We start from the raw sequence: 17,448 nt of genomic DNA on the forward strand, positions 1-17,448 counted from the left end.
ATGGTCCAAAAGTTGACCTACCTACTATTGGCTGAGGTTTTGTAGATTTGTGGCTGAACCAAAGAAAAATATATCATTAATTTTATTCTGCCCAATTAATGATAATAATGTTATGTTGGAATATTGTTAAAGAGGCACAAACTGCTTCAACACAGTTTGTTTTGCAGATTCTGTATAGCAGCTTTAATATAGAGAGAACACAACTTCCAGATTGTATGAGTAAAATTAGGATCTTTTTCTGTCAGTTTAACAGTTTCTGTTTTGCCTGTCACTGACTATTCCCTGTTTGTTTTCTTACCTGGTTCTTCCTGACCTTGTACTTTCTCCTCACTATCTGCTCTTTCCTCTCTCCCTCTTTGAACTGACAATCATACACAAATAGATAGTATTCAATTAGATAAAGAAATTACATTAATATAAAAAAATGCTATTGACATCACTAATAAAAAAACTCTTCTCTCAGTGTACTTTCAATCAAAAGGCAAATAACCAAACCACGTGTGCATTTAATAAAATATATGACTATTTAAACACTGATCCAACATTATTCTTGATTGACAGATCATGATCTTCTCCTTTTATCTGAATGCCCGTCCTTTTTTTGAAAAAACTTCCTTATATCCATTATGAACCTGGCTGTCTTTCTGTGCAAAATACACACACACACACACACACACACACACACACACACACACATACACACACACACACACACCAGAAGTTATAAAGGTAATGGGCATCCATTCAGTTAGCTACCTTAGGTTTAATATTCGGAACATGAAAAAATAACCAGCTTCTCTCGTTCCATTTCAAAGAGGACTGGTGAAACGGTTGGCAATTTAAGTTTGTAGATTTAGGCTATATAAATTTCAATGGGAGCAACAGGACGGTCAAAATGTTGCTGATTTTCCTACAGAGTAGGGCGGATTGTAGGGTAGCAAACATCGTCAGAAAACGTGTTTTCAACACTGCAGTTTACCTGTGAAGGTAATGTTTTTCAGCTAATAAGAGACATGGTCAGACTCCTACTACCTAACTATATAAAGAAAGAGTTACTGAAGGTTAAATGCAGCTAACATGTCCTGTTTTAAGCCAAGTACTCACACCACTGCTGCAATGCGTCTCAGCCACCATTGCTCTGGCAGGAGCGCTGGAGCCAGTCAGAGTAGCGAAGAGTGAAGCTGGAACGAACCATTTTTCGGGGCTAGGGGGGGGGTATCTATACTAGTTATTAAAATATTACATCTGAATGATTTTTCATATTTTAATACTGTCTCACATAAACAGCATGAACTGTCAAAAAAAGTTAGAAATCTTTAGAAATCCTTGGGGGTGCTTTTATTCATTTTGGGTGTACTGAAGCAGCCCTAAAAATGGGCTAAAATCGCCCCTGGGCAGGACCCTGTTAACCCTAATCCAGGCAAAGTTACAGGGTCCTCTCTGTTTCTCTTCATAGGGGTCTTTGCAGACATCCAGACATGAGCTTGTTTTGCTCAGTGAGTAACACCACGGCCCCACAATTACGGAGCTGTGAGTTCAGTTCTGACCCTGACAAAAAATCAGTATAATGTTGCAAGTTTTCTGTGTTCACTAGTTTCCATCAACAGACTGTGTGAACTATGACTGTGTGTATACTACTCTGGGTACCTTGGGTCCTGTTGTAAGCTCCCAGCACAGCAGTTCCCTGTACTGGAGAAGCAGTAATGGAATATGAATGGGAATCTACAGTAGATGTACTGTTTACAGTGAAATGTAGTTCAGAAAAAGAGAGAATGTCAACCTTGAGAGGATCACTTACCTCAGCAGTGACATTTAGGTCTCTCGTGCCTCTTCCTATCATGTCAGTAGATGGATTGGGAGAGCATGGGGGTCATGTAGTCGCTGGAATGGGGTCTGTGGCACTCCTGATATTTTTGTAAGACGGTGAAGGTCTCCTCGTGCTCCTTATTTTGCTGTGTGGCTGCTAGACATGGACGTTATCCAGTGACCAGAGATGAAGACTGGACTCCTTTGGTACTGTGTCTCTTCGGAGAATCCTTGGGTACCACTGGTTTGACTTCGTGTCAAATGAGTGGTTGCTCAGGGAGTCCCGCGTGAGTCAGGTTACCTGCATTGTAAGTGTCAGGTACAGCACTATGACCATGTGGCATGATTCCCTGAGGGTGATCCAGCTCGCAAGGTCCCTACTACCCTATTCCAGTGCAATCTCCCCAACCTGACCTGACCTGACCTGATCTGACCTGATCTGAAATTAAGGTAGTGGTCCAAGCTGTAGGTTTACTGACAGACCACTGTAGGTCCTTATCAATGAAGTCTACCATTCTATCAAGACTGAGGATAATAAGTAATATAATTCAAGTGCTATAATAGTACACTCAAACAGTGATCCTCCTTTATTCGTCTGTAACATACAATATTACCTGCCCAAGAGCCCACTGGAGCAGGCTCTCAGGAAATATGAAAGAGCTTTGTGGGTGGAGATGTGATCTTTCCACATGATTTTAAGTGAAAACATGAAAAGTCATCTTTAAAACGAAGGCTTTCGCTATTGCAAATGTCACACTATTTAAGGTCTCAGGAAGTCACAAATATATAGTGCATATAGCTGTGTCTCACATAAAAAGGTTGTGCATACTCTGCTCATATTGTTCAAAATGGAGTAACACTTTGCCATGAATTTTTAATTTTAGTATGAGCCCATATAGTTAAGTCTTGACTGTTTACACATAAACACTTAAAAAAGATATAGCTGAGGTCCTGGATTCAGTCTCCTGCATTTTCTCTCTAACCCCCTCAAAGAATTTCTTGCAGGGATTAATTCAGTATGTTTTAACAACATATAAAAAGACCAGATGAGTTAGGAGCAACACTTTACTTGAGGGGGCACAAATAATGTCGTAGTACATCCATCCATCTATTTTCCAAACCGCTTATCCTATTGGGTCGCGGGGGGTCCGGAGCCTATCCCGGAAGCAATGTGCACAAGGCAGGGAACAACCCAGGATGAGGGGCCAGCCCATCGCAGGGCACACTCACACACCATTCACTCTCACACACACACCTACGGGCAATTTAGCAACTCCAGTTAGCCTCAGCATGTTTTTGGACTGTGGGGGGAAACCCCACGACGACATGGGGAGAACATGCAAACTCCACACACATGTGACTCAGGCGGAGACTCGAACCCGGGTCCCAGAGGTGTGAGGCAACAGAGCTAACCAGTGCACCTGTCAGAGTTCGCTGGTTAAAGCGGGTAGTGCGCACAGGCTGACAAGCGGGCAGGAAGCAGGCAAGCAGGCGGAGTACGGGGAAAACAGGGATTTATTCGGGATCGGGACGGAGCAGACAGCACTAAGACTAACTAACATCAATGACGGACCAGAAACTAAGGCAAGTCATGGACTGAAATAGACGAGACTGGACGAAAATAAGTGGACACAGCTGGGCAAGATCAGGGAAGCACACGTGGGTAATCAGGGGGCGTGGCACACACGAGGATCGTACGAGCCGGGCATGACAGCACCACCATGCCGCCCCTGAAGTAGTACACTCTTACTTAATTTATTAATTAACCAGAAAGTATTAGTTATATACTGATCCCACGTTCGTTCATTCTTAATCATAAGTTAGTGTATTTGTTCATCATTTGTACTTGAGTAGTTACTAAGTTATTACTGAGTAATGTGTATTTGAACAATATAAAATATAATAATACATGTGCTATAAATCAACAAACCATTGTCCTTTAGTTTTATCCACTGCAGGACTGCAGGAAGCAGCATACAATGGAAATGCCTTGGGTGGGATGGTAGCCCGGATCAGGGCTCACATACTGGCTCACATGTGGGCAATGAAGAAGTAGCACTTCACATGTATGGAAGAAAAACAGCAGCCAGAGGAATCCTATGCAATCTCAGTGAGAATAAACTCCCCAGACCCAGGACTGGGGCAGGAATTGCAGGATTCTCCTCTAGCATTTATTTTGGCATACTGTATTTATTGCTGTTATCCTTGGTACATGTTTATATTTGCCAATAATTGAAATTGAAATAAACATGATTATTATTCATCCATCCTCGTACCACATATCCTGGAGACGAGGGCCTGTAGCTTATCCCAGGTAGCATAGGACACAATGGTATACTTTTGGATGGGATGCCAGTCCATTGCAGGGAATGCACTCACTCACACACTGTGGGCAATTTAGAGATGACAGTCTATTATTATTAGGATACCTATAGTTTTTAGTAGTTTTCACTATTATTATGCTTTTTGCCATGGGAGTCTATGGCAGCCCATAGAGCCGATTGGCAACTTTTTTGAAATTTGGCACATCGATAGAGGTCAGTTCCAACTATTCATACCAAATTTGGGTTCAATCCATCCATCACTCTAGCGCCACCCTCAGGGCAAATTTCAAGAAATGTTTTTGCCTTATTCTCTTTCTTATCATTGTATGATTAGGCTATTTACTTTTAAGTATTAGCATTACCTGGATGGATGGATGGACATCGTTCATCCTTTACCTGGGGAATGAGGCTCCCAACTCGTGGTGACTTACCCAAGCCCTGGTGCTGGATCATCATTAAATGCTTACATGGGGAAAGAGAGACCTTACCCTTGGCCTCCAAGCCTGGAAGTACCCTGAGCTCTAGACCCAAGCTTAACCCTAACCCATAAGCATAGGTTCGCAGCATGAACGGTTCTCACCTGATACCAGAAAACCATACATGTTCTTAATCGGTTCATCGTTTTCCCAGAAGGTGGCAGCACATCAACACTGCAAGCTTGGCACATCCCTTTGGATACAATGAGCTATCCTTATATTTTGAAATTTTTTAAAACTTATTTAAATCAGTAAAACAAATTGCATCCAAAAAGGATAGAATCATGACTACCCAATACCCCTTGGCACCATGTTAGTGTGAATGGAGTTTTCACTCCAGCCCTGAGGGATTCAGAGCAGACACAAAAGATTGTGAACCCATGTGTGATTTACAGTGAAAGGTGACTGAACACAACGCACAGCCTCTGTTATGACTCCACTGTTCACCATGGTTCAGCACCATCTATATTTCTATTATTTTTCTAGGTATTTTACTTGTGGTTTTACACTTAACATGGTATCGACAGGCTTGCTCCAAAGAGATCTCATTGTATTTACACAGTGACAGTAACGCTGCCTTATCTTGCGAGAGGAAGTAGCATATGGGTGCGCTGCTAACGTTAGCATTAGCAAACCTAGCTGCCTAGCAGTGTTGGTAGTAACTCGTCAGTGTAATTCCACTACTTTTGTTTGCACCATGTATTTCAACATCGACGCGATGTTACTGTGATCACTATGCAACCTTTAGCCCACTGTTATTTTCCTTGATTATGTAATTATACAGGGCAGGTCAGGCAGAGGGAGCAGACGCTGATGCAGCACATTGATGACCAACCACACGTCCAAACTGCTGGCGATCCTGGCCGGCGACCCCCCAGGCAGACACACGGTCGAATCCCACCCTTATTATAATTACTTTTATATGCAGTAATTGGTAATTAGTAATTTTCAGTAGCTTGCACAAGGCTGCTGACTAGCAACGTTATTCGTTGGCTGAATCCGAAATAGCTGTAGTGCTACGATGCTGGATTGTTACAGGGACAGTGATAAATGCAGACCCCTTTATTCTGATTGCGTTAAAAATCAAATGTTTTTACTCAGATTTCATCCATTTGGTGGTGTGCTCTCTATAATGTGCCATGTTTTTCTAAAAGAAGATTTTTTTTAAAAAAGAATGGCAAAATAGAGCAGCGCATTGAATTGTAATGCCTGTATCTTGAAACGTAGCGTGTTGTCAGACTCTCCGATACACAGCTCTATGGTCCATACAGAGGAGATGAGGAACATGCAGTCTGCTAAGTCACGTGGTTACCTTTCGTTAGGTGGCTACGTTTACATGCCTTAACGCAATTAAGATGTTTTCATGTAAACAGATTAATCGGGGAGCTCATTTATAAAGGCTTCGTGTGACTGAAAAAGACGAGAAGCATTCATACATACATTTATAGGAAGATTTTGGGATTTACAAAGAAAAACGTTTTGTGAAAAAGACAAATCTTGTGAACGAGGTTGAGAGATGCTGTTTCGACAGAATCCTGTAGAGGGCACTGTGTATGTTAAATCGAAGGCTCCAGGAATGTATTCGGCATTTATAATCATAAACAATAATAATTGAAATATTTGTGGGCACATGGCAATTGGCTCTGAGATTAAAGTTATTTAAAATGAATTTGTTTAAATTTGTGGGCCGGCATGGTGGTGCAGTGGTTAGCACTGTTGCCTCACACCTCTGGGACCCAGGTTCGAGTCTCCGCCTGGGTTACATGTGTGTGGAGTTTGCATGTTCTCCCCATGTCGTCGTGGGGTTTCCTCCGGGTACGCCGGTTTCCCCCCACAGTCCAAAAACATGCTGAGGCTAATTGGAGTTGCTAAAAAATTGCCTGTAGGTGTGAATGGTGTGTGAGTGTGCCCTACGATGGGCTGGCCCCCCATCCTGGGTTGCTCCCTGCCTTGTGCCCATTGCTTCCGGGATAGGCTCCGGACCCCCCGTGACCCAGTAGGATTAGCGGTTTGGAAAATGGATGGATGGATGTATGATAGAATGATTAAGCTGTAGCACATTTCAAATAATATTTCATTTGTAACACATTTGTTCTCCAAACTTCTACATTTTTAACCTTTGGCCACAAGATCATCTTCTTCCTGCCAGTATCTTTTCTTTCCTTTGATCCTCGGTTGTTGGAATCTGCTCTGCTGCTTGGAAGTTCCCTGGGGAGTTAGTGTTGGGGGGTTCTGGTGGAATGTGACCATCGGCAGCCATGGGCTGGATAGCGCTGTGGTGCTCAGCCTGGCTCTGTGCCCTTCTAGGGGCTCTGTGTCCTTTGTTAGCACAAACATTTTGCACACCTGACATTACCATGCATACAGTATTTCTCGTATTTTACAAAATACAAAAACACTGATCAAAGTCTGTAGAAAAAAACATTTTATTTCATGAACTCAAATATGAATCATAAAACACAATTAAAATACTTTTTTTGAATACATGCCTCAGAAATTGCACATCCCTGATTGTGCGTTACCTTCATGCTGCCTTGAAATTTTTGATTTCTTCACTGTAGCCCTATGTTATACAATCTAATCTTAACCTTATGTTAACTGATCCTATTTTTATTTCTTAAATATTCCCTCCACCACCCCCCCTCTAAGGAGGACTGCTTTATTTATAATTAATCTAATCCTATGTTATACAATCTTATCTTTACCTTATGTTAACTGATCCTATTTTTATTTCTTAAATATTCCCTCCACCACCCCCCCTCTAAGGAGGACTACTTTATTTATAATTAATCTAATCCTATGTTGTACAATCTTATCTTTACCTTATGTTAACTGATCCTATTTTTATTTCTTAAATATTCCCTCCACCACCCCCCCTCTAAGGAGGACTGCTTTATTTACAATTAATCTAATCCTATGTTATACAATCTTATCTTTACCTTATGTTAACTGATCCTATTTTTATTTCTTAAATATTCCCTCCACCACCCCCCCTCTAAGGAGGACTACTTTATTTATAATTAATCTAATCCTATGTTGTACAATCTTATCTTTACCTTATGTTAACTGATCCTATTTTTATTTCTTAAATATTCCCTCCACCACCCCCCCTCTAAGGAGGACTGCTTTATTTATAATTAATCTAATCCTATGTTATACAATCTTAAGCTTACCGTAACCTATCCTATCTCATCCTATCTTTCTTATCTTATGCTATGCAATCCTATCTTATTCTTATACTATGTTATCTCATATAATCTTATCCTAAACTTATGGTAATTTATCATGTCTTTGTAAAACATAAAATGGCATACAAGTTAAGACTATCTTAACCTCATCCTATCTTAACCTTATCCTATAGTACCTTATGCTATAGAACTACATGGTAACATATCCTAATTTTTATCTTATCCTAAGTACGTATGACAAGTCTCGTGTAATTATGTGCTGAATCTACAGGGAAATGTAGCTATGTGCATCTGACTGATAGCCCATTTCCACACCCATCTCCTGAGCCCTGGGCATGGTACTTAGCTGCTCCAGTGCATCAATAGGAAAGATGAACTCATCTTCATCAATCCTACGCCTCTTGGATGAATGAGTACCCTCATTATCCTCATTCTTCCCCTGTTTCGCTAAGTTAATTTCATTTAAATGTCTGTTCCAAAACTCCTGACACCAGTACTCAGTAAAGCACTTGGCGTCATAGGTCATTTTAGAGTACTTGGTTACATAATAGTTATACAACCAATAGAATTTTTCCAGGTGAGATGAGGCGGCTACAGCCTGTGCTGGAGCCTGAAGCAGAGGGGTCAGATGAACCAGGCCTGGAGCTGAATATGGATGTGGAGCTGGGCTTACAGGTGTGACTAAGTGTGGGGATAAAACAGAGGAGCCCATAAAAAGAAATGGGGATGAAACAAAAGAGGAGGGGGCTGAAGACGGAAATAAAAATGAAGAGGAGGAGAAGGTTGGTGAGCTGGGCTTAGGCTCTAACCCCTTCTGTTGGTCATACCTCCTTCTTCGCCCTGACCGGCCTCCCGCCGTATTTCTACGGCGGCCTGTGCCCTGCTGACCCCTGCTGGTTGCCACCGGGATGGCAGCAGATCCAGGAGAGGCAGACGTGGTCAGGGAGCTGGCTGCCGGCGGCCTGGTGCGGCACTTCTTCCTACGGCCAGCATCACTGGAACTGGTTTGTCCTTTGGGATTATAAAGACAGGGGACAGCATATTTAATTTAAATGAAACATTATGTCACTGTACAACAACACTACATCACAACCATCACAGATATCACACTTGGCAGTCGGTATTGCACACTAAGAAAAATTCTGCAGTCTTTATTGGATACAGGAAACACACGCTTGGGAAACTTATGCGCTGGTCTTGACTTGGGCCGTCTGCGTTTCAGCAGGGGAACCTGACCTATAAAAACAAGCCAGTTTGTGCACAGATTCCCTGATACGCAGAACAACAGTGAAAAACAACACTGGAAAGGTTCATGTGCATCAAATATAGCAGCCCACTCAATCCAAATGCTGGCATCAACAACTGACTATTAAGTCAAATCCTTTACATATCTTACACTTTCCATAAGTTGCATTATTTATTCACTCTCAAGGTACCAAACTAAGATTTATGCTTTTTCTGATTTCTACCGCGTTTCCCAGCAAATAAGCCCTAACATGATTTTTCAAGAAGCCCGTAATATAAGCCCTAGTTATTGTCCCATGGATTGTACGGTAACTAGAATGAGATGCGGTTATACTACGAGAAGGCTACATGGACAAGAGGCGCTCATTTAAGGACAGAGTTATTGCTAAACATGAGAGATTGGGGACACTGGTTCTACAGGAAATTGAGTTGCGAGATATTCAGGACGGAATTTGGAACTTGGAGATTTACGATGATGTTCCAGAAGAACATGACATTACGACTATATTTGAATAAACATATGCGGTATACAGCAGAATTTTGTTCATGAATAAATTCACCGTCAAATTGTTTACATGGAAAGATACTGTTAGAAGATGACATGATGTCTGTTTGAATAAATGTGGATTTTTTTCATGAATACCGATAAATATACTGTAGCATGTTATACTTGGGAAAATACTACCTTAATATAAGCCGTAACGCGTCATTTGGAGCAAAAATTAATATAAGACCCTGTCTTATTTTCGGGGAAACACCGTATATTAGGACATATTCAGCTGTTACTTTATCACTTCATGATGATTTTCTCTGATGTTTAAACACAGCACAGCCACAGATTTTACTGATTTCATTATATAATGCAGTAGACATGCAAAAAAACTCCCGTATATTAAAGCTAAAGGTGAACTACTTTATTATTTAGACATGTACTTCTAAAACAAGATAATAGAACAGAAGATTCAAGAAGACTAGTCAAGCATATTCTGACTTTAACTCTTTAAGTGCTGAGTTAGTCTGGGCATCATTTTGCCATCCTTACCTCGGCCAACTGGACCGGGGATGTATTCCGGGGCGATCCGCACACTGACTGCACCTTTCGGCAGCAGCCAGTCAATCCTCTGGAGATTCACGGTGGTTTTCACGATGGACATCTTTCGCGTCTTCTCTCTTGCTGATAAACTGCAAGTCTGAGCTGCTTTAAATGTTCAAATGAAAACTCTAAACGGAAAAGAATTGTTATGATTCGGTTGCTAAGCTACGGTGGCCGATTGGTGTCAGCGCGCTGCAAAGTCTTCAAACGCTTTAATCAAATGACAAAACATACGATCTACATTTACAAAAGCGCAGAAACGTAGAAGTACCACAAAATTTTAAGACAAGTTTAAAAACATATAAGCGCTGAAAATCCGCTCACAACACAGTTGTGAAGTTTCTGGGTGACAAAGAAACAAGACGGACCAATTATGGTTTAACTGTATATCGAATGTTTACGAAATGTCGATATCTTATCAAAACAGGATATAGAATGAAACACTACATTATATCAATCAATCATTCGGTCGCCATTAAAAATATAGAATAATGTTCCTTCCTTGTTATAAGTAACACGAGAGCTGCGGTCTTGAAGTTGCACAGACTCCCAGAATTCATAGCGATAATTACGCGACCCATTCAATTAGTGGGTTTTTTTGATAATTGGGAATGCGTTGGGTGCGTTCGACTTCACTTAGGTCTGACTGCAGCTGACGTGAGGGGGAGCGCCATCTGCCGGCGGCTGCAGGAGTGTAATATAATAATATAAACTGTAATATAAACTTGTAATATAAACTGACAGCAGCCAAACTAGACAACTTCTACTCCTCGTAGTGCGAGACCTGACTGAGATGGCCGCACTTCCAAAAGGGTGTAGATACATCTATAAAAATATCACCTGCATGCACATTACCTCTTCTACAATAAACAACTCCTGATCCAAAGTGCTAGCAGTGAAAAGATAGCTGCCAGGAAAAAGATCAAATACATTTATTTCAAGGATTCAAAGTTTTTATTGTCATGCACAGAATACAATGCAATTCTTACTTGAATGCCTTCTTCACAGACTAGACGATTAAACACATAAACCAGCGCAACATTACAGTAACTAACAATAAATAAATGATTAACTTATGTGTACTATTAGAGCATTTATTGAAACTTTACTTCTTTACAGGCTTTTCGGGAGAAATAGCAGATAACGTATCGGAACTTCCAGAGATACAAACGTCATGCGTGTGACTAAAATTGTTCAGCCAATAAGGGCAAAGTTGTGTCACGGAGGCAGTTCCAGTTTGTGCAGCCGGCTGAGAGGTTTTTTTATTATTTTTGTTATTGAAGCTTTAAATTACAACAGAAGTAATAGCTGACCAGTGACCATTAAGATTAACAAAACAAACAAGAACATTTACGAGACATTTACAAAATAAGCCAGGGGCACATAGTAGCGACATTTACAGTTACGCCGGCTGAAAGGTGCTGCACGATCTTACTTGCTCTCTGCACGTGCTGCACGATCTGTCACGATCGTCTTGTAGGTTTTTGTACCATGTGACTTGGTGACGTTAGGTGACGTTTTGCAGGGCCGGCTTTATGTCGGACAAAAGAAATCTAACCATGATGCAGTAATTCTAGAGGCAGCAAAGCAGACTAACCAAAGATCTCATAGTAAACAAAGGAATGTGATACTGCAGTTAAGTCTCGGAACAAAGCTTTTACAATGTTAAAAAGTACTCACAACTTTCAGAATTTGATTGAGTACAAAAAGTTGCAGGCTAACGTAAGGAGGGTAGTTAAATGAGCAAAGAGGGAGTTTTGGAGGTCCTTCTGTAATTCAGTAGGACGGGAAACTGACATTAGTAAAGTCTGGGGAATGATAAAAAAGATGCATGAGATTAAAAGGGAGTATGGATATTCAGTTCTAAATGATAATAACATAATAACAGTTACAGATGGGGAAAAAGGCAAAATGTTAGTTTTGTGGTTTTTCATTCCCTGCTAAATCAGAAGTCAGAAGCCGCTGGTGTAGATCCAAATTCAGTCTTTATTGCAACAATTAAGTTACAACCAAGGCCGGACACTTAAAGTGTGTCCAGTACTGTTTTATACCTATTTTTATACAAGTTCTTATCATTTAACAATATCTCGTCACTTAAGCATCATCATTCCTTCAACCATTCACAATCATTGTTTTTTACATCAATCCACACCCCTAGGTGATAAGTTTGTCCATCAATTCTTTTACTGTTTGGTCCCTCAGCCGAACGTAATGGTGGTGCGACCATCTCCACTTGGTTTTTTAAAAATGCTCAGCCGTGAACTTTTGGTGAGCCTGTTGCACATTGTCTAATTAGAGGGTTGATAATATATTTGTCCTTCAACATAATGATAAGGCATAACACTAATAAAGGTGGATATTCATGCATTCAGGGCTAACATAAAGTAGCTAACAGAACATTTGAGGCTAATACAAGGTGCAAATACATACTCAATTGATTACATTGTGTTGATTACATTATAATGATTACATCACGGGTATTTGGCATGCTTTTTAATAATACCGTAATGATTATATTCTACATTGTATAGTGCTAAATAATATCCCATATATTTCCCCCCTTTGGGATTCTAAAGAGTCCCACACACAATTCTGTCCATCCAGCCTAGGAGGGAGGGCTAAAACCCTAAGATCTAGGGAAATTCCACTCCCAGCCCGCCACAGGCGCGGCCCCCCTTCGGGGTCCATGGCTGACATGGCTCACAAACTATCAACACTCAGAATCAACCAACAGCAATGAACTCCCCAGGATACATTGCATATATTATCAGGAATACATAATCTACCAGGAGTACATCACCTACCACAAGCTCATTACATAAACATATACGGCTAATGCAAAGATAACTGAAAGGTTAACTGATAACACTGTAGATTACTATAACAGGCACTCTGTCATGAGCAGGAAAGTCCCAGGTGTCGTGGGCGGCAGGCAGGCTGCAGCGTTTCCAACATGGAGTATTCACAGGCGGTACGGCCGAACTTCCGCTATGGGCAGGAGCGTATCCAAGGTGTCTATGTCGCCATCCGTTTCCGTGTTGGTCCAGGAGGTTGCCGCTCCAAACGGTCCTCCCACCACTCTAAACATTGCAGCTATAGTCGCCTGCTGAGACAGCGCTCTTCCCACTAGGGAGCGAACAAGAGGAAGTACACAACAAAAGATTAGTAGCAAAGCAAGAATGAACACAGCACGCACACAGAGTGCTTTCATAAGGGCTTACTGCCAACTACCCCACATATTATAGCACCAGTCAAACAACCCGTCATGTTGTCCCGAATTTCTCACCATCTCATCCTGTAACCCCTGCAACTTTCTCATACCCTCAGTAAATGAAACATCCAGGGCTGTATTGTTGGGAATAAATGTACAGCACTGATCCCCGAACAGCACACACACTCCCCCTTTTTCTGCCAGGAGCCAATCCAGGGCCATCCTGTTCTGTCATGCCATCAGACTGGTGGCCTGAAGCTGCTCCCCCAGAGATGCGAGTGCCTCCTGAGTATAGTTGATAAACCTCTGCTGATTATAGTACAAATAATTTTTCCATTCCACATTTTTGTTAACAGTAGGCCAAATTAATATTGATTCAAACCCTGCAGCTATCTCACTTCTCACCTTATATTTCTCTGGAATGCCCCTCGGCTGGCATATGGCATCTATATACACACTGGGATCATCTTCGCAGCTCGTAACAAACCTGTGGGACCTAGAGGGCTGTTTGTCAGAGTAAATATCCACCTGGCTAGCTAACATCCCCCTAGTGCAGAGGCCTCCACAATTATTGGGGAGAGGAGGCCTCAATCCTCCCTCCTGACCACACAGCCACCACGTATCTGCCAGAGGTACGCTCTGGTTCTCTAATGCATCCAGCGGAATGACATCTGAGTCCTCTATAGGCCTGTGTGGGGGGCTGACGTCTGAGTCCTCTATAGGCCTGTGTGAGGGGCTGACGTCTGAGTCCTCTATAGGCCTGTGTGAGGGGCTGATGTCTGAGTCCTTTATAGGCCTGTGCGAGGGGCTGAAGTCTGAGTCCTCTATAGGCCTGTGTGAGGGGACCGACGTCTGAGTCCCCTATAGGCCCGTGTGAGGGGCCGACGTCTGAGTCCTCTATAGGCCTGTGTGGGGGGCTGACGTCTGAGTCCTCTATAGGCCTGTGTGAGAGGCCGACATCTGAGTCCTCTATAGGCCTGTGTGGGGGGCCGACGTCTGAGTCCTCTATAGGCCTGTGTGGGGGGCTGACGTCTGAGTCCTCTATAGGCCCGTGTGAGGGACCGACATCTGAGTCCTCTATAGGCCTGTGCGAGGGATTGACGCCTGAGTCCTCTATAGGCCTGTGTATGCATCAAATATCATATATATCCATCCATCCATCCATCCATTTTCCAAATCACTTATCCTACTGGGTTGCGGGGGGTCCGGAGCCTATCCCGGAAGCAATGGGCACGAGGCAGGGAACAACCCAGGATGGGGGGCCAGCCCATCGCAGGGCACATTCACACATCATTCAAATATCATATATATAATTTATTAAATTTAGATTTAAGTTTGCAGTCAATTCAATTTCCACGTTTCTCAATTTTCACGTTGCCTTTTTAAACGCAATTATGTGAATTTTAAGTAAAAATGTAGAATAAAATTATATCGTGATAATTATCAATATCATTTCCTATGAAAAAAACTTTACTATTGTACAATATTGCCCAGCCATAGGCTGATTTCAAAATTGATTTACATATTGTCTGTCTAAAGGGGCGGCATGGTGGTGCAGTGGTTAGCACTGTTGCCTCACACCTCTGGGACCCGGGTTCAAGTCTCCGCCTGGGTCACATGTGTGTGGAGTTTGCATGTTCTCCCCATGTCGTCGTGGGGTTTCCTCCGGGTACTCCGGTTTCCCCCCACAGTCCAAAAACATGCTGAGGCTAATTGGAGCTACTAAATTGCCTGTAGGTGTGCATGTGTGAGTGAATGGTGTGTGAGTGTGCCCTGCGATGGGCTGGCCCCCCATCCTGGGTTGTTCCCTGCCTCGTGCCCATTGCCTCCGGGATAGGCTCCGGACCCCCCGCGACCCAGTAGGATAGGCGGTTTGGAAAATGGATGGATGGATGGATTGTCTGTCTATCATTATACATAAGAACATAAGAACATAAGAACTATACAAACGAGAGGAGGCCATTCGGCCCATCAAGCTCGCTTGGGGAGAACTAAACTAATAGCTCAGAGTCGTTAAAATCTTATCTAGCTCTGATTTAAAGGAACCCAAGGATTCAGCTTGCACTACATTATCAGGAAGGCTATTCCATACTCTGACTACACGCTGTGTAAAGAAGTGCTTCCTTAAATCCAGCTTGAAATGTTCTCCCACTAATTTCCACCTATGGCCACGAGTTCGTGTATTTAAACTAATGCTGAAGTAACTATTTGGTTGAACAGCATCCAAACCTGTTAGAATCTTATATACCTGGATCATGTCCCCCCTCAGTCTCCTTTGCTTGAGACTGAACAGATTTAGCTCAAGTAACCGTTCCTCGTATGACATTCCTCTAAGACCAGGCATCATTTTTGTGGCCCTACGCTGCACCTTTTCTAAGGCCACAATGTCCTTTTTAAGATATGGTGACCAAACCTGCACACAATATTCTAGGTGAGGTCTCACCAAGGAATTGTATAATCTTAGCATTACCTCCCTTGACTTAAACTCCACATACCTGGAGATATACCCCAACATCCTATTGGCCTTTTTTATTGCTTCCCCACACTGGCGAGAATGGGACATGGAAGCATCAACATACACACCAAGGTCTTTCTCATGATCAGCTACCTTTATTTCAGTGACACCCATGAAATACCTGTACTTTATATTTCTGCTCCCTAGATGGAGTACCTTACATTTATCGATGTTAAATTTCATCTGCCAGGTATCGGCCCAGTCACTAATTAAATCAAGATCCCGCTGTAGCTGCTGAGCCACTAATTCAGTATCTTCTACACCACCCACCTTGGTGTCATCTGCAAATTTCACCAGTTTACTGTATATATTGGTATCCATATCATTTATGTAAATTAGGAACAATAGTGGTCCTAAAATCGAACCCTGCGGTACCCCACTATGAACGCAGGCCCACTGTGACATTGTGCCTCTTATAACTACTCGCTGTTTCCTATCTGTTAACCAGTTATCAATCCAGGTCGCTACGGTACCTAAAATACCTGTCGCTTTGAGTTTAAGTAGGAGCCTCTTGTGGGGGACAACATCAAAAGCCTTTTGGAAATCTAAGTAGATGACATCATAGGCCTTCTTATCATCAACTTCCTGAGTAGCTTCCTCAAAAAACTCCAACAGATTTGTTAAACAGGATCTACCTCTCCTAAATCCATGCTGGCTATCCCGCAAAATGTTATTGGAGTCCAGGTAATCTACCATTTTCTCTTTGATTATAGCCTCCATAACTTTACCAGTTATACAAGTTAGACTGATTGGCCTATAGTTAGACAAATTACTTCTATCCCCTTTTTTGAAAATAGGCGTTATGAAGGCGTGCTTCCAATCAGAAGGTACCACACCTTCAGATAAGGATTTTTGAAACAGTAAAGTTAAGGGTCAGCAAATAATATCCCTCATCTCTTTTAACACTATAGGTAAGATGCCATCAGGGCCCTGTGATTTATTTATTTTGAGCTTAGCTAGGCTTTGCAAAACATCTGCTTCAGTTATATATATATTAGCTATAGACAATGCTGGATAGGTAATAACTGGTAAATTACTAAGGTCCTCAACAGTGAATACCCGTGCAAAACTATCATTGAACTAATTTACTATATCAATGTCGTTTACTATTATAAGACCTTTACTATCCTGCAGATTAGTAATTTTAGGTTTTAGAGCTCTTTTAGAGTTAAAATACTGGAAGAAACTTTTAACATCATCCTTAGCTTCCAATGCAACCATCCTTTCGACATTTCTTTTAGCTCGTCTAATATCATTTTTTAACTCAGCCTGTAGACTTAGATATTCCTGCTTAATTCTGTCATCATCAGTTATTTTCCATTGCTGGAACAAAGCCCTTTTCCTCCTTACTTTATACTTTATTTCCCTAGTAAACCACCTAGGTTTCAATTTCCTAGATTTATTCTTGCTGGAAACAGGTATGAAGTCCTCTTGCACTTGCAATAATGTGCTTTTAAAAAATTCCCAGGCCTCTTCAACAGTTTTGTTATTTAACTCCATCCAGTTCACAGTTTCTAGTTTTAGTCTCATACACTTAAAGTCAGCCTTCCTAACATTATATATTTTTGATTTGGACTTAGCTCTTCGAAC

General features: G+C 41.8%; 1 protein-coding gene, 1 long non-coding RNA gene and 1 pseudogene across 2 annotated transcripts; 1 reads left to right on the forward strand and 2 right to left on the reverse strand.

The window, feature by feature from the left end:
- Positions 1-17,448, forward strand: part of LOC125723840 (cytohesin-2-like) — an 86,385-nt pseudogene that overhangs the window by 60,475 nt on the left and 8,462 nt on the right.
- LOC125723881 (uncharacterized) lies at positions 7,009-7,773 on the reverse strand. The gene is made up of 2 exons (XR_007387010.1): positions 7,429-7,773; positions 7,009-7,311 (listed from the first exon to the last, which is right to left on the reverse strand). It is a non-coding gene; the product is annotated as an uncharacterized LOC125723881 (long non-coding RNA).
- LOC125723849 (uncharacterized) lies at positions 7,949-10,921 on the reverse strand. The gene is made up of 2 exons (XM_049000690.1): positions 10,082-10,921; positions 7,949-8,805 (listed from the first exon to the last, which is right to left on the reverse strand). The coding sequence occupies exons 1-2, from the start codon at positions 10,191-10,193 to the stop codon at positions 8,060-8,062; spliced, it is 858 nt and encodes a 285-aa protein (XP_048856647.1). The 5' UTR covers positions 10,194-10,921; the 3' UTR covers positions 7,949-8,059.

The sequence above is a fragment of the Brienomyrus brachyistius genome, unplaced genomic scaffold (genome assembly GCF_023856365.1).
Source record: "Brienomyrus brachyistius isolate T26 unplaced genomic scaffold, BBRACH_0.4 scaffold52, whole genome shotgun sequence".
NCBI lineage: Eukaryota > Metazoa > Chordata > Actinopteri > Osteoglossiformes > Mormyridae > Brienomyrus > Brienomyrus brachyistius.

Coding starts and splice junctions, on each gene's coding strand:
- LOC125723849 (XM_049000690.1), bottom strand. CDS start 10,193: ATGTCCATCGTGAAAACCACCGTGAATCTCCAGAGGATTGACTGGCTG. Junction 8,806..10,081: donor CCCCGGTCCAGTTGGCCGAG/GTAAGGATGGCA, acceptor ATAATCCCAAAG/GACAAACCAGTTCCAGTGAT.